Source organism: Gopherus flavomarginatus, chromosome 10 (genome assembly GCF_025201925.1).
Source record: "Gopherus flavomarginatus isolate rGopFla2 chromosome 10, rGopFla2.mat.asm, whole genome shotgun sequence".
NCBI lineage: Eukaryota > Metazoa > Chordata > Testudines > Testudinidae > Gopherus > Gopherus flavomarginatus.
The window spans coordinates 8677740-8700231 of record NC_066626.1 but is presented as its reverse complement, the minus strand read 5'-3'; the positions used below and the strand labels follow the sequence as shown (position 1 = coordinate 8700231).

The 22492-nt window shown below is 50.1% G+C and overlaps 1 protein-coding gene across 4 annotated transcripts in view; it reads left to right on the top strand.

The window, feature by feature from the left end:
- Positions 1-22492, top strand: part of COL18A1 (collagen type XVIII alpha 1 chain) — a 245258-nt gene that overhangs the window by 132642 nt on the left and 90124 nt on the right. For 2 of the 4 annotated variants that reach the window (XM_050916470.1, XM_050916469.1), the window contains exon 1: positions 1241-2177. The exons of 1 other annotated variant lie outside the window; for it this stretch is intronic. In XM_050916470.1, coding sequence (XP_050772427.1) covers positions 1529-2177 — 649 coding nt within the window. In that variant the 5' untranslated portion in view covers positions 1241-1528. Of the gene's footprint in view, positions 1-1240; positions 2178-2224; positions 3105-22492 lie in introns of those variants that run through there. One more of the 4 variants, XM_050916468.1, reaches the window with a different exon arrangement.

Genomic DNA, 22492 nt, shown 5'->3' with positions numbered 1-22492 from the left:
GTAATAGTAATTTTCTTCTTACTTCCCATATCTGCAACACAATAGAAATTGCAGGATTATTTTCTGGGATTTTTACAATGTGCATGGAAATAAGGGGATATTTGGATTGCTGGTTTTAAAAGTAAAATGTATTTTTTTGTACAGAATTACTTGACAAGTTTAGCACTGAGAGGCTGGAAAGGGAAAAGGAAATTGAATAGCAAATTAGTGGGGGATGATGCTAACCACAGTAAGCGCTTGGCATTCCAGTGGAAAATGGTGACGTTTTCACACACTACGCTAGCAGCGTCACTACACATGCACAGATCACCTTACAGGGCTGGACGGATGCCTTGGCATGGGGAGCTATCATCAGCTCCTTTGAGAATGTTCCGCGGTGAAAGGCTTGTGATCTGATGCTTGAATATCAATGCCAGGGTGGTTCTGTGGCTCCGGATCCTGAATCTCTCCTGTTCTGGCACTGGGGAACATCCTGACTCGCTGACATTAAACAAGGATGGATAACTGTTGAGAATCCTGGCTGCAGTCCCGAGGCCTAGACAGCAGAACGTCTGCCTGGGGGTGGCAGGGAGTTCACAGCAGCACAAGCTGCCCGTGAACCCCCATTTCTCCAGGAGGGCCAACGCCATCTCGTACAATCCAGAAGAGAGTGGGGCTGGGTGAAGAGAGGACCTGGCCAGGACACCTGGGATATGCTAATTTACCTCGTTCCCTGGGCAGCCTGTGTCTGCAGGAATCGCAGAGACTCATCCCCCACCAGTGCTCACTCTGGGCCAACCCCGTCAGGTGCCCCGCCGAGCTGAGGGGAGAAGGAAGCCCAGGAAATACCTCATCCCCAGTTACAAGAGTAAATATCTGCTGTAGAAGCCAGGCTTATGAGAGGGAGAGGAGGAAAAGGAGTGGGGAGGCTGCTGGCTGGGCTGTGTGAGGAGAGATGGAGCTCAGGGGGTGAAGTGACTGACTGCAAATCATTGCTCTGCTTTCTCTGACAGCAGCACTGTTCTCACCGCCAGCCAAAACTCCAATGCCTGCTCCCTCTGCATGTCTGACAAGCAGCCTGCATGCTCTGGAGTTTTTCTCCCGTCTAATTACAGGAGAACAGCTACTAAAACACAAGCATGCGGCCAGGAAGGGGCAGGCGGCTCTGGACATGCTAAGAAGGAGTTAAAGGTCCATGGCTAGTGAGTGGGTGTGGCTGAGAAATAAGTGGCAGAATGCTTCTCCGGAGTGTGGAACAAGGGTGCAGTGCTGCTGGCTCCCAGGGAGGAGCTGCGGAAGGATCTGGGCAAAGGATAAAACTCCAGGTGTGCTCAGAAGCCAGTTCCCAGTGGGAGTATTGCCCTGTCGGGGAAGGAGGGCGGGGAACAGGAGAGGCTGGCTGGTTGGGAGCAGGGCTTGGCAGGGGCTCTGGCTAGCCACGCCTCCCTTCGGTTTTGTGCATGCTTTGAGGAGCTGCAGAGGACAGACCAATGTGAGTGCCCCTGGATGCTGTCTGCTGCAGGACACTTTTCCTGGAACTGTATTTTTCATGGCTCCAGCTGAGCAGCGTCTGTGTCTCCTGCTGTTGCTAACCTGCTGCTGCTCCTTGGCAGAGACACGGTTTTTAGACTGGCTTTGGGGGACCCAAAAAAATCCCACGGTAACAACCCTGCCCCCCACAGAGAGCCAGACGACGGAACTGCTTACCTCTCCTGTGGCCACCACGACACAGGCTGCTGTGCCAGCGACCGCTCAGCCAGGGGACCAAGTATGGAGCACACTCTCAGTCACGAGGCAGGCACCAGCTGTGGACACAGCTGTCCCCGCTCTGGCAGAACCTGCCATGCCCCAGGGCAAGGAGGAGAACATTGCGGGGGTGGGGGCTGAGATCCTGGACGTAGCAGAGGGCATCAGGAGCCTAGTCCAGCTGTGGGATGAGAGGACCACCCAGAGGACCGGGAACACAGGGGATCCCACAGCCGTTGCTCCTCTAACAAACCCTCCCACCAGTCTGGCTGCTCCAAACTCTGCAATGGGACTGGCTGACCATGGGAACATGACTGCCAACTCGACAGGGGATGGCCACAGCCTGCTGGGGACCGGGCAGCCAGAGGCTTCACTTCCCACGCCAGCAGGGCCTCTGCCTGCCTGGAACAGGACTCAGGCGCTCTTACAGAAGCCTGCGGCGGCTCTTCCAGGTAGTGAGTCTTTCTCGTTTTCACCAGGTGGAGGTGCCCATGGTGAGATGGGGGCTTCCCAGGAATACCTCCTTGCAGAGGATCAGGAAGGTGCTGCCCTCCCACAAGCAAGGGCTGGCGGGGGAGTGGTCTCAGAAAAGAGAGGAGGAGTTTCACCGACAGCAAGTGTTCTGGACTGGTGGGCGCTGCAGACCAATATCAGCATGCGTGCCGGGATTCCAGCCCAGCTGGCAGGTTCTTTAGACAACTGGCTATCCCATTATGTTGCACATTCAAACCAATCGGTCTCTTACGGGAATAGTACCCGTCGCAGCCTTAAAAATAACAGCAGCCAATCAGTGCAAAGCACTGACTCTTCCACAATGCGTTTTGGGATGGCAGTGGCTGATTTAAATAGGACCCATACTGATGCTATTTCTAATGTGAATGCAACTAATTCTGTGGAATTTTCTTCTGCCAATAATTCTGAATCTCTTGAGTTTGATTTACTAACCTACACTATGCAACTTTATAGCAATGGTAGCGCAGGGCTTGCTTCCTTCTTTCCTGGATTGACACTTACAGCTGGTCGCTGCTTGCCCTTCCCAGCTGATCTGCCATATTGCAACAACCTGGGCATAAAGCATTTCAGATTACCGAATTATTTCCATCATGGCAGTGACGTGGAAATTTGGGCTGCTTTGCATGAGTGGGAGGGGCTTCTTACATCTCGGTGCCACCGCTACCTGGAATGGTTTTTCTGCTCGCTGCTGGTCCCCGGGTGCAATGCTTCTATTCCAATAACGCCCCCACCGTGCTGGGGGTTCTGTGAGGCCGTGAGAGATCTGTGCTGGATTCATTTGAAAGAGGGGCACCTCCCAATATCATGTGACTCTCTCCCTGCAGAGGATGCTGGGTATTCTTGTGTGTTTGTAAATGTGTCTGCAGGTAATATCACAGGGGTAATGTTTCTTACCAATTTTTCTGTTTCTTCCCCCAGGTAATCATAAGCTAAATCTGTACTTGCTTTGCCAACTTTGCGGTTTTGTGGGGGTAAAGCAGTGACTTCCATCAAACTCTCCCCTGCCTTCCTCCATTGGTGGGTCTATGCAGGGGGATGAATGGGACAGTCTGGGGCTGCTCTGTTTAGAATTCTGCCAGCTTGGGTCTGGCTTGTGGCCAGTGCTGCTAGCCCAGGTGCTCAGACCACACTGCTAGCGAGGCCTGTGCTCCATGCCAGATGCTGAAGGAGGTGAATGGCAGTTGGGCTAGAGGGCAAGTGACTCCTCCCCCCTGTCTCTGCCCAGCCCCACAACTCCTCTAGCTTTGGGTCAGAGGGCAGGGGAGGAGTGGAATTCATCCAGCACCTGGCATTGGCCACTGTTGGAAGGCAGGATACAGGGTTAGATGGACCACTGGTCTGACCCAGTGTGGCCGTTCTTACGTTCTTATTCTCTCCTCTGCTGCCAGCGAAGGGTCTGAAATCACTGAATGACTCTGCTGATGATGGCATTGTACTGGGTGCCATATATGTGGCTTGTGCATTCTAGCAGGGCGATGGGGCAGTTTTCATAATGTCCTTGCACTTTTGGTGGAGGACTCGAAGAGCTGGGGGGTGAGTCTATTTCAAATCACCTATCTGCTGCTGGAGGCAGCTTTCTCTCTGGAGATTCCAGCTTGCCTATCATGGCTTTGGGAAGATGGTGCAATGCTGGGATAGGGCACTGTACGTCCGTGGTGCTCAGGGTCTCTTCACTGGCTGTGAGTGATACAGTGAATGTTGCCTTCCAATTTCCTTCCCTGCCTGGTGCCTGCTTTCTTCAAGTAACTGCATGTGCATCAAGCCGCCTACTGACTCGTTCAGCCAGGAGCACAGACCCGTCCCTCTGTCATTCTGGGACTGTTATCCTCGCTAGTGCAGTCTTGTTGCAGGGTCCTGAGGATTGATGCACTGTATCGATGCTCTACTGCTAAGCTGGGGGCATTCCCACCTTCCCTGTCTCTGGTGTCCCTTGCACTGCCCCACGTGGTCTGAATGAAGTTCCTTCCAGAGATTGCTCTCTCTGTCTGTCTCTCACAGTACACTAGTGAAAGAGGAGAGTTCTGTGTCAGGTTTCCACCCCTGAAAAGGTTTGACATTAATGCTAATCCTGCTAGCTCTTCAAAATGCTGTATTAAAATGTCCCAGCTCTGGAGCTGGGCTTCCTCCCGCCACATTCACTGGCTGGGGGATCTGCAGGTGGTTAGAGCTGGTTTGCCAGCAGGTGTGCTGGGGCGAAGGAGAGGCTTTGGGCCAATCCGCTGTGTAAAGTGGACACTTCTAAAGTGTATAAAGTCGAGAATGATGCATTTGTCCACAGATCTACTGGCCCTTCCCCCCTGTGTGTATACAGTGTAGGGGGGGGGGGAGGGTGGAGGCATGGCAGCATGGGCTGCATCTAGAATCCAGATCTTGTAGGAGCGGCATTGGGGGCAGAGGAAGCACAGCCTGGGAGCTGGCATTGATGAGAAAGGGCTGAGTGAAACTTTAAACCAATGAGTCCTGTCCCACTCGCTCCATCTAAGGTTTTGGGCAGATTTCTTAATCTAATTCTGTCTGAGTTCAGCTTTTTTCAAATAAATATTGCCGTCAATTCATCATTGCTTTCTGGGCAATCCAGGCAGGGCCCATCCTCCATTCCTATGGCAAGAGATTTTAGAACTACAGGGATTTTTGTTTCAGGAGATTAAAAACTCCCGTGAATGTCTCGCATAGCTAGCCAGGTTCAGACCCTGTTGTTCTGGTGCCTGGTGTACACCTAATTCAGATGCTGCACCAAGGTACCATTCTCACAGCTCGAGAGCTTCTCACTAGCTCTGGAATTGCCTGGGCCATCTTTTCTGTACGTTGACATCCCTGAAGCTGGAGAGAAGCCAGGAGGCAGAGGTTTTAATACAGATGCCATGTCCCTTCTTTCAGCCCTTTCCTCACCTCCCTGGCTCTGCCACAACCCGTGGTATTTGTTGAGCTCTCCCTGGGCTTGCCAGTGTTCTGCGCGTTAAGTTAACAATTCCTCAGGCTGTGCAGATGAGTCCTTGGCTGATGGCTTCCCACGCTGCTCTAGGTAGTGCTGCATCCTGACGTATTCTGCTTCCTCTGAGCAGAGCTGCTCCTGGCGCTGTGGGTATGGCAGGACTTGGGCATTCTGCTGGACATACGGAGCCTGGGCACCTCTCTGAAGTTCGAGCAGCTCCTGGGGACCATGGATAGACATTCTGTTCAGCAGCCACTCAGAGGCTGTGTCAGATTTTTTTCTCATGTTCTTACATTAATAAGGAGCAGATTCTTCCACCCTCCTCTCCCCCAGTGATACCTTCCTTTCCAATGGTCCCTTGCAGAAGAAGGGACCTCTCGTCATCAGTTTCCCTCCAATTTTCCTGCCCATGTGCAGAATGAATTTTGTTATGTGCACCAATATGGAGCTGAGGTGTGACATGACTCTGTGTGACACATCACCTCCATATTGGTGCACATAGCATAAATTCATGTGGTGGGGGATCAGGGCTGGAGCAGAGTGTTGGGGGACAGAGGTCAGGGCTCTGGCTGGGGGTGCGGTCTCGGGGGTGGAGGCTGGGGATGATGGGCTTGGGGTGCAGGCTGCCCCGGGGCTGTGGCAGGGAGAGAGGATTCTCCCAGCACCCTCTCCCTGTGGCAGCTCCCAGGCTGAGGCCCAGGATCAGCACCTTTCCCCTGGCCGCGGCAGTTCCAGGGCTAGGGGAGCGGCATCTCTCCCCGCCTCGCCTGCACGGCACTTAATAGGCTGCTACGCGACCGCGCAGCTTAGAGGGAACTTAGCGTGTGATGAGTTCACAAACTTACGGGCTTTAAGTTCAGAAGGAGCCATCGTGATTGTCTAGTCCGGGGTGGGCAAACCATGGCCCGCGGGCCGGATCCAACCCTCAGGGCTTTGGATCCGGCCCATGGGATTGCCCCCCTTGGCACCGCGGGCCCAGCGCCACACTCAGAAGTGGCCCCTGAGCAGGGGGGCAGAGGGCTCTGTGTGGGTTGCCCTTGCCTCCAGGCAGTGCCCCCCGCCCCCACAGCTCCCATTGGCCAGGAATGGGGAACCACGGCCAATGAGCACTTCAGGGGAGGTACCTGGAGGCGCAGCAAGGGCACCGCATGCAGAGCCCTGCCCCCCTCACCCCCTCCCGGGTCCACAGCGCTTCCTGGAGTGGCACGGGGCTGGGGACAGGGCAGGCAGGCAGAGAGCCTGCCCTGGCCCTAGTGCCCTCCACTGCCACCCCTGAGATAAGCGATGCCAGGCTGGAGCCTGAACCCCCCCCAACTTCCTGCCCTAAGCCCCCTGCCTGCACCTTGCACCCCAACTCCCTGTCCTGAGCCCCCTCGTACACCCTGCACCCCAACCCCATGCCCTGAGCACCCTGCTGCACCCTAACCCCTGTTCACCCCAACCCCATGCCCTGAGCACCCTGCTGCATCCTAACCCCAACCCCCTGCCCTGAGCCCCCTGCTGCACCCTAACCCCTGTTCACCCCAACCCCATGCCGTGAGCTCCCTGCTGCACTTCACACTCCTGCACCCCAACCCCCTGCGCTGAGTCCCCTCCTGCACCCTAACCCCTGTTCACCCCAACCCCCTGCCCCGAGCCCCCTGCTGCTGTCTGCACCCCTGTGCACCCCAACCCCATGCCGTGAGACCCCTACTGAACCCTAACCCCAACCCCCTGCCTTGAGCTCCCTGCTGCACCTCACAGTCCTCCTGCACCCCAACCCCCTGCCCTGAGCCCCCTCACACACCCCACACCCCTTCTCTGCCCCAATCCCTTGCCCTGAGCCCCTTCCTGCACACCGCGCACCGCACCCCCTCCTACACCCCGCACTTCCTCGTGCACCCCAACGCCTTGCCCCAGCCCTGCATACAATTTCCCCACCCAGATGTGGCCCTTGGCCCAAAAAGTTTGCTCACCCCTGGTCTAGTCTAACCCCCGTTAGCACAGGCCAGAGCACGTCACAGAGACTCCAGGTGATGAAGAACCCAGGTCTCTGTGGAGGAAGTGCAGGATGCTGACCTGCCTCGTTGGATGGCTAGACTGAGCCAGGGCTAGTCCTTGCAATAAGAGAGGTGAAGAGAACTGAGCTGAGTAGCTCAGCTTCCCATGAGGCACCAGTAACTCTCCAGAGACAGGGTGCTAAATTACTGGAAGCTATGGACCAAACTCTACTGTGTTTCTCCTTCCCCTGTAACCGTTGTACTCTATAGTACAGAGGCCATGACCACATTTGCACTATGCTTTGTTTACATTTCTTTCTGGATACCCTAAAGTGTTTCACAGGACAGCTGAGAGAGTTCCTTTTGTTGTGGTTAATTATTTACACATTAGCAAATATTTGGTTCCCATTATTGGGGCAACAGAGGCAGCATTCTGTTTACTATAAGTCAACCAAAAAAAGTGTGTCTGTGCACACGTGCAAACTGTACAGGGGCTGTTAAGGGCTAGAAACACCAATCAGAGCAGTGCCATTGATTGTGAACACACTTACGTTCTGTACATGCCTGCCCGGGAGAACAAGACTTGCATCATGCTTTTTGAAATGTACACGTACATTCTAGCCTAGCTAGAAATGAAGTACCACAGGCTGCTTTCATCGGTGTGTTAGAATGACTGTGACAGGAATATTTTTAGAAGACATGGATCATCTTTTCACTGTGGGTTGGAACTGCTGATGTGTCCTGCTGGATGTTTTCACCACACCACCAGTTAGTTTGAACAGAACATCTGACTATCCCAGACAGGCCTGGCCAGCTGTCTTGGAGTTGCATGTATGTGTAGGTTCCTTATTCCCCTTATTTTTGTCATGTCTGTGGAGTTAGTTAAGGTCAATATAGCTCAATTGCAATGACTTTGAAGGCCCATTTTAAATAATGTAGTTCTTTATGTTGGGGATTCCAATCAGCAAATATAAAGTGCCCCCAGAATGCCTTGAAGCAGATGGTCTGTTTGACCAGAGGGAAGGAGGAGAGTGTAGCGACAATTGCGATACTCTTATGGTTGTAAGAATGGCTTCCTACTGGCTTTGACCTTTCATGAATAACTGCCCCTGACACTGAAGAGTTACTGTTTTAGGCTGTCCCTCGAGGGTGCACGTTAAATGTTCTCAGGAATGCTGTCGGTCATTCAACTCTTACATACAAGGGCGTATTGGCCTGCACAGCCCAAAGTTCCCAGGCTAATAGTCCGAAAAAAGAAAAGCAAGCTGGGATAGCTGTTGTTGGCTAGCTTATGGAAATGGGGCCGTGAGCAGGGACAAAGCCAGGCAGCTGACTCACCGTTTTGTATTTAGGGAAAAGCTACTTATAGAACATTCTCTGGATTTTCACTTTTCTTAGGGTGTTTAAAAGGCAATGGGCTATTTGTGTAGTTTGAGGTTTATTTAACAGTTCAGCTGCTCCTACTGCATGCCTGAAGTTAGAATTTGCTATGGCCTGGGGATTTCCACAGGGGTGGATATGGGATACTGCAGAAAGAGAGCGGCTTGGACTTCTGTCTCCCAGCAGGGTACATAACTTGTCCCATTTCTCCCCTTCCCTGGCTGTTCCATGCAGATGTGAGAGGCTGTGTAAAGTTTGCCCTGTTTTGCTGTATTTTACCACGCTCGGTAACCCAGCCCACTAGTATGGCTTAATTTCTAAATTGCATGATATTTAATTAGGTTCATTGTTTTTCTGTAGATACACCACAGCTTTGTTTTCTTTCTCTAGTTTGCCAAGCAGGGTATCGTGGCTCTTCCCAAGGGCTCTTTGAACCTGTGGAAGGCATGAGTTCTTGGAACTGGAAACACCAGTGTTGACCATAAGGCCTGAGCAGGTGGCTCAGAAGATTTAGCTTTCACACTTTCATCCCTCCATCCCTCTGTGTGTCTGAGCATGCCCCCTCCTGGGAGTGGCTCTGTTGGTATGTCTCGCACTGGGGAGGGGTCTCTCAGAAAGCAAAGGTGTGCAGAAGGTATATCAACCCAAGGCACCGACAGAGCTGTTTACAAATCAAATTGGGCAGCAGGACACCAGCTGCCCCACACACCCTGCAGCTCTGGGGCTGACCCTGTGCCTCTGAGCAGGACAGGTGCAGGAACAGTTCCCTGGCATGGAATGGTGAGGGATTCTCCTGTGAGTGCCAGAGAGCCAGCAGGAGCAGCTGAGCTGTTACAAATCCAGAGCCAGATCCTGGCTCCTGCCTTGGCCACAGGGTCACGCCAGCAATGCAAAGGGACCAGCCAGCTGGAGTGAACAGCTGGGGATGACTCCAGTGCAGGGGTGTGATGAGGGCATGGCCATAGTGCTACCACGCTTCCATGCTGCCTAGCCTGGGGGAGCCATGGCAGCCGGAGCAGTTGTGGGTCAGGGAGCCACAAATCCACTTCCACCTCCACCACATAGAGTCGCATCCCAAGGCTCCTATAGCTGCGCAAGCTGGGAGCGCTACGTGCTGCATGCAACGGGCGGGGCTGTCTCTGAAAAGCATGTCCTCCAAGAGACCCAGATAAGTCTGTCATTCCAGTGAGCCGCTAAGCCAGGGAATGACAGAAGGCGGAGGAGCCGGTGAGCACTCATCACTGCAGGGACTCATCACTGCAGGGGTTCCTGCTGAGAAGTGGAGCTGCACTCTGCCCTGGAATTGCAGCTTCCTTTCTTTTGCCAGCCCCTGGTGATGAGCTCTGGAAAGGGGAAGTGTCTGGCATTGGTACAGCATAGCCAGGGGTGTGGCTGGTGAGGCAGCCCTCCTGGAGCCTTCAGTTTTCTCCTTTCGTATGGCTTGGGTACGTAGCAACAACTACAAATTTACATCTGAGTTTGATAGCTAGCACATTGCCGCAGCAGTGATCTGGCGAACGTCCAAAAGAACAAAGGGGACACTCCGATATGACGTGCTCCATCGTTTGTGCCTGGTGACAACAGTCGCATGCAGGTGTTTGCCTCATTTTCCATTTAAAGAGGGTTTGTCCACATCTCCCACGAGATGCCCTGATGCCATTCAATCTGCATCCATCTTTCCGACATAAAACCCAGTGGGTCCTTGGCAGGGTCAACAACGAGCTGTTTGTTTTGAGCGGTCGAAATGCTCCATGTGACTCTCCATTGAGTCTCAGCATTGAAGTTGGGTGTAAGGGTCTTGATGCGGTTCCATAGAGGGCTGCAGGATTTTAATCTCATTTTTGGCTGGTTCTGCAGGTCATCATGCAGCAGGATTCTTGCGTTTGCACTGACATGCTTGCACTGAAAGCAAGATGTCTGAGCAGCTCTTCTACTCTGGAGGATGAATGTGCAGTAGAACCGGGAGCCTGTTGACTGGAGTCGATTTATTTGAGCGTCCCTGACACTATATTCATAGCATTATTGAGCTGAGTGTCAAGGAGTTTAGTGTGACTGTTGTGAGACCACACTGGCACACAATATTCAACTGCAGAGTATACCAATGCAATTGTTGTGGTTTGTAAGGTCCGTGGACTGCCCCAGGATGTTCCAGCATTCCGTGAAGCTCCAGTTCAGACCTACAAGGGTACTGTGCCCTGGGTTTTGAATCCTGCGGCCTGGCGAAACTTTGCGCCCCACTGGGGCTCCCACAGGGTGTAACTTACCTGCCAAAGGGTCCCAGGAATTGGATGTCTAGGAAAATTAATTAATGGGGGTGTGAGAGTCGGGGGAACATGCTTAAGCATGCCAACTCATGGTATTCAATCTCTTCCTTAAAGCCCCAGTTTCAGGAGTCAAGTGACTAGGTGAGAACTGATCTCTGCTCTCATTAAAAAAAATAAAATAAGCTTCTAGCCCTTGTGCTGGCAGAGAGGTCTGTAAAGGTGACCGGAGTGAGCCCTGAAGGCTCAGAAGCCAGGAAACAAATGCAGAGAACCAAGTGTTTGTGATTTTTATAAAAATTTCATGATTTTTAAGTTCCTGTTTTTTGAGGCCTGACTCATGATTTTTGAAGGATTGGGGTTGCCGGTAGTGCTATATTTTACACCTTCTTACATCCCATGTTAGTTCTCTGCTGCAGCAGCTCCCCGTTCTTTTCCCTCTGCATGTATCCATGAACACCAGCTTGCTGCTGTGCAACTTTGGCCTTTGCGAAGAGCCCCACGGTGTTTGATGCTCTGTCTCATGCAGCACTGAGCTGCTTTGCCATCTTTGAATCAGTGTGTTGTGATTGCAGGTCACAGCGTTGTTGATGTCAGGAATGGTTCGTCATTTCCTTCTCTTTAAAACTGTTCTATTTGCTGAGTGCTCAGGCCAAGTCCGGGAAAGGCCCTGCCACCTGGCATCACTGCTCTAGGAATATTTTTGGTTCTTTTCAGTAGAGATTTGTGAAAGGTTTTAGGTATATTTAAAGTGGGTTCAAACATTGCCTCCCCTCTCCTGGGCTCTCTGTAGGTGCAAATATTTATCTTGATTGTATGATCAATAATTTCCAAAGGTTGATGGTTAGGATCAAAATGTACCGGATTGACTAACATTCATTCCAGTCCTTGCGGAGTGCACGGCGAGTGTAACCTCTTGTGTGTGTGTTTTAATAGAGAAGAAATATTAACATGTTTAAAAGCTGATGGCTTTCTGTTCAAAGAAACTTTGTTCCTTGGCCTAAAACTGCAATGAGCAGAGAAAGCAGTTCTCTTTCCCTGTGGCTTATAACAGCTTGTCGTCTGGACTGTTTTGTGAATGTTTGGGTGGCCTTTTAAAATCTAGTGGTTTGCCAAGAGTGAGGAAGTGACCTCCTTGTTGTGGCTTCACACTTCCTTGTAAAGCAGCAGCTGCCGTATTTCTCAACTGTACCTTGTACAGAGGGATGTCATTTCTTTTAGACCCAATGTTATGAGCCTTCTATTGCTGTCATCGTTTGCTGTTGTAATTATCAATGATGGAGATGCCGAGGTTGTAGGAAAGGTTGTGGTGTTCATGACAAGACCCCCCCCACATTAATTCAAGCTCCCCCTTCCCTTGTGCGAAGTGAGAAGGGTAACTAAAATGAGTAGGGGGATGAACAGCTTCCATATGAGGAAAGATTTAAAAAATTGGTAGTGTTCAGCTTGGAAAACAGACTAAGGGGGATATGATAGGGAACTATAAAATCATGACTGGTGTGGAGAAAGTGAATAAGGAAGTTGTTATTTATTCCTTCACATAACACAAGAACTAGGGATCACCAAGTGAAATTAATAGGCAGCAGGTTGAAAAACTAATAAAAGGAAGTATTTTTTCATACAACACACAGGCAACCTGTGGAACTCTTTGCCAAGGATGTTGTGAAGGCCAAAAGTATAACTGGGTTCAAAAAAGAATTAGATAAGTTGATGGAGGATAGGTCCATCGATGGCTATTAGCCGGGATGGGCAGGGATGGTGTCCCTAGCCTCTGTTTGCCAGAAGCTGGGAATGAGTGACAGGGGATGGATCACTGGATGATTCCCTGTTCTGTTTATTCCCGCTGGGACCCCTGGCACTGGCCACCGTTGGAAGACAGTAGGGCTAGCTGGACCTTTGGTCTGATGCAGTATGGCCATTCTTATGTCTTGTGGAGTCCCTTCTTTTGGGTCCTGTTCACACACAGTGGAGAGCTCGGAAAAAAGGTCTAACATCCGAGGCTGCGTGAGAGCGATGACTGAGCATGGAAAGGCTGCTGCTTTCAGCTGGGCAGTCGCTCCACTCCTGCTGTCTCATTCCTTTGCTAAGACATGAAAAGTGCCATATAAAGCCAAATATTGTCTCTACACACAAATATATCTTGGCTTTGAGTACATGGGAATTTCAAGTTTTTGTTCACACTCAAATTAACTACATTACTTCTTTACTCAATATTCCTAAGAACTCAATGCTGCCTGTTTCTGATGCTCTGCGGGTCAGGAGGGATATGTCTGTGTACTGCATAATGCACATCTAAAGAGACTGTCTGATTAAAACAAGTCGTGCTTTAAGAGAGGGAGGAAGAGCTGGCAGTGCTAGTGTGGAGCCGGCCCCAGTCCTGCAGAGAGATCTGTGTGTTGCACGGGCTGCTGAGGATCTGGGCCTTAGACGGCTGTCAGAGAGTGCATGGCCTTTGAACCGTTTCCATGGTTTCCTAAGGCTGTGCACCGAGCTTAAGGAGTCGATGTTGATGTCAGCATCGCTATGTGTAAGGTTCAGTCTCCTGGTTCGTGTTACATGCCAGTGTGATGCTCCAGTGTCTGGGTTCCAGAAGCAACAGAGACATTTCACTGGTCGGCCAGAGGCGTTCAGGGAGCCGGAGTCGAGCCCCAGACTCGTGAGAGTGTTTTCAAATTACAAACTTTTTGCAGTCTGGTTTCTGAGCCTGTCAGTGGCAAGGTGGGAGTTGCGGCCACAAGGGGCTGTGGGAAGTGGAACATAACTTGGAGCAACTCTGAGGCTGCTCTAACTTTCACTGGGCACCAGGCAGGTCCCTGCATGGTCTCAGAATATAGGGAGTGTAAAGGTGGCGGAGACCCCCAGTCCTCTGTTCCTGCCCTATGGTCAAAATGGAGTAACTGGGAACCAGCCCCCGAGGGTTTACACTGATGTAAAGTTTTGTAGGAGAGAGGAGGATCAGGGCCAATATTTTCCAAAGGGCGAAGGACTGCTGTCACCGTGAGCTCTTACGTGTGTAGGAGAAACTGCTGCATCCCTCAGCAGCGTCTAACCGTGTCTTAACTCTTCCCGTTGCTCATCTTACTGAGCGAAAAGTTTTGTTTTTTCTGCTGTTGCTTCAGGGGATTTAAGGGATTGATAATTTTCACTGAGGCAGGAGAGAGCAATGCTATGTTCCCGAGTGCCCTGCATGTGGCAGATATGGATCCCGTAGGCTCAAGGAGACTCTAGTTGTTTCAAAGACAATACAACCTCTAGCACAGGTTTTATCAGCCTTCCTACGATACTGTGGGGAGTTTCAGCAACTTGGGGATTTGGAACAGCAGCTGTTCCGTTCACGGCACCAGCTCAGGGGCAAAATAATTGCATCACATCCCAAATTTTCTGGCATTCCTTTCTAGTAATATTCCCAGCTGCAAACGGCTATAGGACAATACGCTGTTGTAGTCAGCAGCACTGGGGAGTCTCTTGGCCAGCCCTAGAAGTGAACACAGCTCTGTGCAGTCTTTCACGTTGAATGCAGCCGCCCACCCTGCTGGCAAACCCCTGTCTGCTTCCCCCTTCTTGTCAGCCTCACTGGCACCACCCTGCACACACAGTTGCTTTCAGCTCTTCCCTGGTTTACTGGGACAGAATTTGTAAGCTCTGTCTCTGCATTGAAATACCTGCCCAGGTTCGTGGCCAGGAGATCCGGCTGTGGGGCCACCACGTGGTTGTCAGTTCACCAGGGATGACGCCGGGTTTGGCAAGGCTGTCCTCTGTCCTGGGAACTTGTGAACTCCTACACACCTCCAACAGATATAGCTCAGAATCACCTACTGTGGAATACACATGAGCAAGCACTCGAAGAAGAAAAGACAGTTACCTGTTCTGTAACTGGTGTTCTTCGAGATGTGTTGCTCATGTCTATTGCACATCCCGCCCTCCTTCCCCTCTGTCAGAGTTGTCTGGCAAGAAGGAACTGAGGGTGGGGGGAGTGTGCTCCCCTTATACCGTGCCAGGCAGATGCCACCCCAAGGGTTGTGGGGGGCACTCCCCCCTGCAGGTACTGCTGTTGTGGGGGGCACCCCCCTTACAGCACCAGTGCATGTGACAAGCACACGCGCGTATTGTGGAGTAAGCATGAGCAACACATCTCGAAGAACACCAGTTACGGAAAAGGTAACTGTCTTTTTTGAGCAATACTGATAGTAATCTCCACGTGAAAGGCACTGGCTCTTTGTATAGCACCCAATGCCACAGGACCTTGACTGGCCCCGTGGGTGGTACTCAAATGTCAGGGTTAACAAGGAGAATGCTGGTTACTGAACTACTTCTGAACTTTTTGAGAGAAATCTTGATGGACTGTTTCAGGTAAAGCACTGGTGCCATAGGAAAGTCTAACTTTTAAGTTGACAGCTCTTTGCTGCATGTGCTCAGGGGGCCAGAAGCATGTTCAGAAACTGGAAACAAGGCACAAATGTGTAATGGGGAAAGTGATTAACCATTGGAACAATTTACCATTGGATTGGTGGTGAGTTCTCCATCACTGGACATTTTTAAATCAAGGCTGGATGTTTTCCTAAAAGAGATGCTCTCGTTCCAGGACAGCTATTGGACTTGAAGCAGAAGTTAATTCAGGGACTTGTGGCCTGTGTTATGTTAGAGGTCAGACTTGACTGGATCCAATTTTGGAAAAAAACAATCTTGAGTGATCCCCTTTAAAATAATAGTTTCTTGCTCGCTGAAATACTTCCACTAATTCCTGGAACTAAACCCATGTAATTCTCCCAAATCGACTCGCTGACAAGCTATTTTGAGAGCAGGATGGTGTATGTACAATAGTCACATTTGCCTCAAGCGGACTTCAAAAGCTGTCCCACACCTTGCCCTATGGCCCCTTTGTAAACAGAGAGGAGTGGCCATATGTTAAGAGGGGCGATCCCACACCTTCACAGGATGCTGTGGCCATCACACAGAGTTGCATCTAGCTTTATACTACCGAGATCCATAGATTTGGAAACATTATCCCCTCCTTGCCTGTTCCCACAAGTATGTGATGCTTCCTGTCCAGGATGCCTGTGGTATCTTTGCCCACTGTTGAGAAGTGCAGGGAGGCACAATCTCAGTTCAGTGCAAGGGCATGAGAGAAAGCAAAGTGCTCCGACTGTAGGTCTGCCTGCCTCCCTGTGTGCTGCCTCCCTATGTTTATACCATAAAGTGAAAGATTCTGAGGGCATGCGCCACCTGTTCTCCCAGAACCTCTCCATGGTTCGATCACAGGCACTATACAGAACTGCACACAACAGCTGCTGAGATCAGCTGGCTTCAATTTACATGCTTGGAAAGTGTTCTGTCTCTGTTGCAAAGGTTTACAATAAATGTTCCGTGCTTCACACATTTCAGCAGCCAGTGGAAGTAGGTGTTTTCTAGGGAGTTCAGTTATCTGTGTCTTTTATAATAAAAAAAGTTGATAGATGCCATCCACATGCCCATTTTTCTGGTGACCCTTATTTTAAGTTTGTCAAAAGATCATTTTTCTTTGTGATTGTATGGGCAGTGGTGGCACTATAGATGCAAATCCAGCATGACTGGCTTGTTTGTGAGGCAATGAGTTTAGATGTGGTTAGCGTTTCTCTCAAACCGCCCGGGGTTTCTCAGTGGTACTTCATTTTTGGTGTCAAGCAGATTATTCCTGGGCTTTAAAGTACAGTCACCCCTCCTGCATTGTAGAGCCCCCCGCAGTAAGCATGATTCTCTGCAGCCTACCTCGAGGGGTAGAGAGGTGATCGTCAAAGTTGCAGTCCAGTGGAGTCAGGGGACCTTAGAAATCTGCCTGTCATGGTGGTGATCACGTGAGAGCTGCAGCAATACAGCTCTTCCTCTGGTACTTGTGGAGCAGTGTACATCACCCTGGTTATGGACAGGTTTGTTCACAGAGCTCCCTGCGCACTGAGGAGGACATGGAGCAGTGACTTTATCTGCATGTTTGCCCCTTCACTGCCAAGTGTGTGAATTTGCTCCTTTCCTCTGGGGATGCCGCTCTCCCGGAATGTCTCTTTTCTTCGACTGGTTTCTGTTGCATGGCTTTCAGTGTTCTGCTTGGGCTGATGGGAAGCGAGGCTCTTTGGGCATGGGTCATATGTGTGTGTACAGTGTGGGGCCCTGATCCCTTCCTGGGACTTTCTCTACGACAGTAATGCTGAGAATTACTGAATGCTTACACCCTCTCTGACCAGATTCCTGGTTTTGTTAACTTTTTGTTACCTTTAAATATCCTGCAAGACATGTAAAAGCAGCGAAGAGTCCTGTGGCACCTTATAGACTAACAGACGTATTGGAGCATGAGCTGTCATGGGTGAATACTCACCTCGTTGGATGCAAGACATGTTTGGTGTAATGAGTTTGTCGGGTCTGAAGTGAGAGTTACTTGCAAAGAACTGAGACCCTTTGCCAGCGGGTCTCTGTGTCACAACCTTACAGTGACCAGAGGTGTTACAGGAATATATTGACTTTTTTCTCTCCTGTCTCAAAGCTGTAATTCTTCTCTGAATGTCTCTGCATATTGCCATTTATGGTACAGCGCCACCTTGTGGTGCCTTGCAGTAAAAACCCTCTTCTAGCAATGTCTGCTAGAGCAGGGGTTCTCAAACTTCATTGCACCGCAACCCCCTTCTGACAACAGAAGTTATTACACAATCCCAGGAGGGGGGACCAAAGCCTACGCCTGCCCAAGCCCCGCCACACTTAGTGGGGGGGGAGGCACAGCCCAAGCCCCACCAGCTAGATGCGCTGGAGCATTCCTCTCTTTCCTCCGCTATCCCTCACCAGCATCACGATGCACTGAGGGCAAGGCTATAAAGGGGGCAGGAGCACCCTCACCATCTCAGTTCCTTCCAGCCATGTGCTGTGATGCATGTGAACCACTCCAGTCTCTTTGGAGTCGGAGTTTTTTTCTGCTTAGAAATCGATAGTGTTAGCTCATTTCCATATAGTTAGTGAATTAGGGTTTCTTCCAGTTCTGGGTTATGAAGGAATCAAAGAAACAGAAGAAGCTGGGATTTAAGTGGTGCGGTTCCTGTCTGTCTGTCTTCTCCGTATATGATGACCACATGCAGTGCCTCAAGTGTCTGGGGGAAGGGCAGTCCCCATCCTGTGTGTTCAATTTGTCTAACTTTTCCTCCCGGAGCACGCAAGGATAGGGAGACTCTCTTGCAGCTCCTCCTCCTGTAGGAAGCCCTTGAGGTCAGACCTTCTGAACCCGGACAGGACTCGGATCCTAGGTCTAAGAGCCCCTGTGGCTACCACAGCTCCAAGTGACTGAAGGGGGGTTCCAAGAAGCAGGGACCCCTGTTGGGTCAAACTCGTTTCCTGCATCTCCCTGAGTCAAATCCCTGAGGCTGTAAGTGTCCGAACTGAGAGCCACGTGGTTGGGTCTAACTGCCCCGGTTCCGGAAGAGAGGTTGAGAGAGAATTCAGCCATCTATACAGAACCGTATCTCATTGCTGCCAACTCTCTGACACTAACAGAATCCCTGGCCTCTTTCAATTTCCACTTCCAGATCCAGGAAGATGGAATTGCTCAGTGCATCAGAATTGGGGCCGTCAGTGCCTTCAGTTCCGCCAGTCACAGCACTGAAGGAAAAGAAGCATAGAGACAAAATGGCTACTGATAGCAGTGCTGGTTCCAGTGCATCTGCTGTCTGACAATGGTTCCGAAGTGAAGATCCAGTCCATCTTCCATAGCAAGGGATATGGATTTGTGACTAACATTGTATCTGATGTTGTCATCCACGGATTCGCTGTCTGTTCCTGAGTCAGTTCTGCCTACGTTCCGGAGAGCTCTGTCACCATGGCAGCCTGGGTTCACTTGCTGACTCCAGTTTCTTCATTGGTGTTCCAGTGGGAAACACAGGGTTTCCAAAAGGATACGTATTTCCGTGGAACTGAGGTCATCTTCTTTGTCCCCTGTTTGGAGGAGGAGGCCATAAGATGCTGGTGTCTTCCCCCAAAGCACCCTATGATTGTTCTGCCTAGGACTCCTACAGGGTTTCTACAGAGAGCTGGATTTCCATTCTTCCCTTCAGAACCTATTATTACTGCTAGTCTATAGGACTTCTCACCCAGTGTTTGATATCATTGGGACTGCTTCGAGGAGTAAACTATTTCTATCCATTTTGGAAGGCTTGCTACAGCCAGCTAAATCCGTGTGGACTGTGCCTGCTTCTTGACAACCTGTATTTAAGAATGCAGACAAGTTATATCACATACCCTCCGGTGTTTTCCTACTTTCCCACCCACGCTGTCCCTAACTCACTGGTGGTGGCTACTGCCAGTAACAGGGCTAGGTCTGAACTATCACATTCCTCTCCAGCTGATAAAGAGGGGAAAAGTGAGGAGAAAGGTGTTCTCTTTGTTCCTGGGCATTAGAGTGGCGAATTATCAGGTGGTCATGGCCCTTTGCTGATGTCATCTGTGGGAAAAGATGACTTCATTTTTACAGGACTTGCTGGATAACAGAAGAAGGATGGCGAATGCCATCTTAACAGAGGGCCAGAAGCTAGCCAAACATACACTTAGAGCCTTGTTTTAGCTCTTTGGGCTCTTCTTCCAGCGCACTGGCATCTGCTGTGACTGTCAAGAGCCCGCAAGGCTGTTCCTCCTCTCTAGCTGTGGGCACTAGAACTAAGCTGAGCACCCTCCTTTTGAAGAGGAGGGTCTTCTCAGCGAAAAGGCAGACAAACTGATGGGATAACTGAAGGGCGTGGGATTGACAGCTCGCTCTCTGGGTTCCCTCTGCTAGAAGAAGACCCTCCACTGCTTCTTTCCAATACAAGAGATGTCCTGTCTCCTTCACGATCAGTCACGGGTTGGTTCACAACACTCGATCTAAAGAACAAGTGTTTTCATATTTCAGTTTGCCAAAATAATTGCAAATACTTTCAGTTTTGGATGACTGGTCACCACTTCCAGTACAGGGTGCTCCATTTGGTCTTTTCAGGATGCTCAAAGTTTTCACAAAAGGTTTCTCGGTGGTAATGGCTCATCTGAGAAATCAGGGTTTTTTTGTTTACCTCTATTTAGATGACTGGCTCCTGAAGGCCTCCTGTTAATCCATATCAGCTTCACAACCAATCTCTTTTCAGACCTCTGCCTTTTTCTCAACTATCGAACGTTGATCCTCTCCCCTTCACAAAGGATCCTCTGTATATGCACCATGCTAGACTCCGTGGAGGCAGAGTGTCTCTGCTAGAGGACAGATTTATCAAGATGAGCCAGCACCTGTTATAGATCTAGCAATGTAAAATTCATTGCGTATCTCATGAGTCTTATGACAGCCACTATTTGCATGGTCCAGTTGTCCATCTAAGTACGAGCCCTTTGCAACACTGGATAGCTCAGGTCCACAGGCCAAGTCAGGACACCCTTCAGTTGTTGATCACCAGGCTTTAGAATCTCCTAGTCTATCCAGACTGGTGGTCAATCAGAATGATTGTGCTGGAGGTGTACAGTTCAGTCTCCAGGTCCATCCTGGACACTGACTTCAAACGCATTGTTAAAGAGTTGGAGAGAGCATCTGAATCATTTGACAGTTTGAGGGCACTGATCCTCTCAGGAGAGATCCCTGCATCTGGGTAGTGCAGGTGGTGATGGACAACACGTCAGCTAGTGGGGGGATTGGGGGCGCTATGCACTCTTGTGTGCAGAAGTGATAAGTCTGTCGGATTGGTGTATTTGTCATGACGTTTGTCCTGTGGCCCTGCATCTGGCAGGGGAACCAGCCCAACAGAGACAGCTCTCAGATGCATGAATGGTCTCTAAAGAATCAGTTGGTCCAAACTGTATTTTCCAGCTGGGGTCGACCAATACTGGACCTGTTCAGACCAAGGGTCAACAGGAAGTATTGCCTCTTCTGCTCCAGATCCCTTTCTTGCCTTGAGGGAAGGGCTTGATGTACACATTTTCCCCCTTCCCATTAATTCAGAGGTGGTAAGGGAGATACGACAGGACAACATACGGATGATACTCATTGCCCTGGATTGGTGTGTTAGCAGTGATTTACTGATCTTCTTCAACTTCTGGTGGAGTTTTAATGAGTCCTCTCCTGTCCCAGCAGGATCTTTCATCTGAGCCCACAAACTTACCTGAGGGCATGGGCGATCGGATTCTGTCTCTGCCTGCTCTTGAGCAATCATGTTCTTCGTCTGTGCGAGACATACTAATTAATGCGTGAAAACAGTTGACTAGAAACTGTTACCATCTAAAGTAGTCCAGACATCAGACTTGAATAAAGGAGCGACCTGTTTCTCCTGTCTCTGCTCCTGTTCCTTGTGTTCTGGAGTACCAATGTACTTAAAGTATCAGGGGTTATCCAGGATATCATTAAAGGTTCATTTGGCAGCCATCTTGTCATATCACTCTCTAGTTGATGGTAGATCGCTGTTTGGTCATTGTTCAGTTATGAAAGGGTTATTAAATGTGTATTCCTCTGTGAGAGAGCCTATTTGTCCTTGGGATCTCAGTTTGGTATTGGCCCCGCTGGTGTATTCACCCTTTGAATCTTTGACTGTTTTCTTTCTATCATTTATCTATCAAGACAGCTTTCATTATGGCCATCACATCAGCCAGGAGAGTGAGTGAACTGAATGCCCGTGTGACTGACTCACCTTGTGCTTCTTTTCATAAGGACAGGGTAATTCTCAGTCCTGATCACAGAGTTTTAACATTAGATGGTGTCTGATTTCCTCATAGAATCATAGATTATTAGGGTTGGAAGGGACCTCAGGAGGTCATCAATCAGACCATCCATTTGCTGGATTTTTTTTCCCCCTATGCTGCACTTTAAATAAGGGGGAATTGGTTCTACATATTTTGGATGATAGAAGGGCTCTTGTCTAGTACCTGGACAGAAGTAAGAGGTTTTCATAAATCACCTAGATTATTTGTATCATGCCAAGAACCACATGAGGTCTCTGGGTTCTTCTCAGACTATTTCTCAGTGTATTAAACAATATTTTGCTGAATGCTGCACACTAGCAAAAGTGTCTCTACCTGCTGCGATTTGACCACATTCCACTAGATCTGTGGCTGCTTCCTTTGCCTGCCTTAGGCTGGTGCCAGTTGCAGAAAGCTGCAAAGCTGAAACTGGACTTTCACCAAGTACTATGCTCTGGAGTTGGCTTGCAAGGTGGCCACCATATTCAGCAAAGCGGTGCTTCAATTTGTATTCAACCAGGACTCTGGGCCTGCCTCCAGGGTAGTTTTCAGCACTCCTTATCCGTCTGTCTCATCAGTGAGACTATGCCGAGCCCTCGAAGAAGAAGTGAACACTGCCTGTAACTGGAGTTATTGGAGATGACTCGCATAGTCGCACTTCCCACCTGCCTTCCCCTGTGTCAGAATCCTTGTTGTCTTTGTGGGGGAAGGAACTGCAGTGGTGAGGGTGCTCTCCCCTTAATCACCTCGCCCTCAGTGCATCGTGATGCTAAGGGGAGGGATGTGGGGGGCACAGGAGCATTATTGCTGACCCTGCTAGATGTGGCTTTTACTATACCCCTGAGTGGGAATATGCAGAGTCAGCTCAGAGAACACTGGTTAAAAGTAATTTGGTTTTGTATTGTGATAGCTTCAAGTGGCCCCAGTCAAGGATCAAGACACCCTCCCTGCCCCCCCCCCCCCCCCCGGCTGTGCTAGGTGGCGTACACATAACAAAAAGACAAGACATT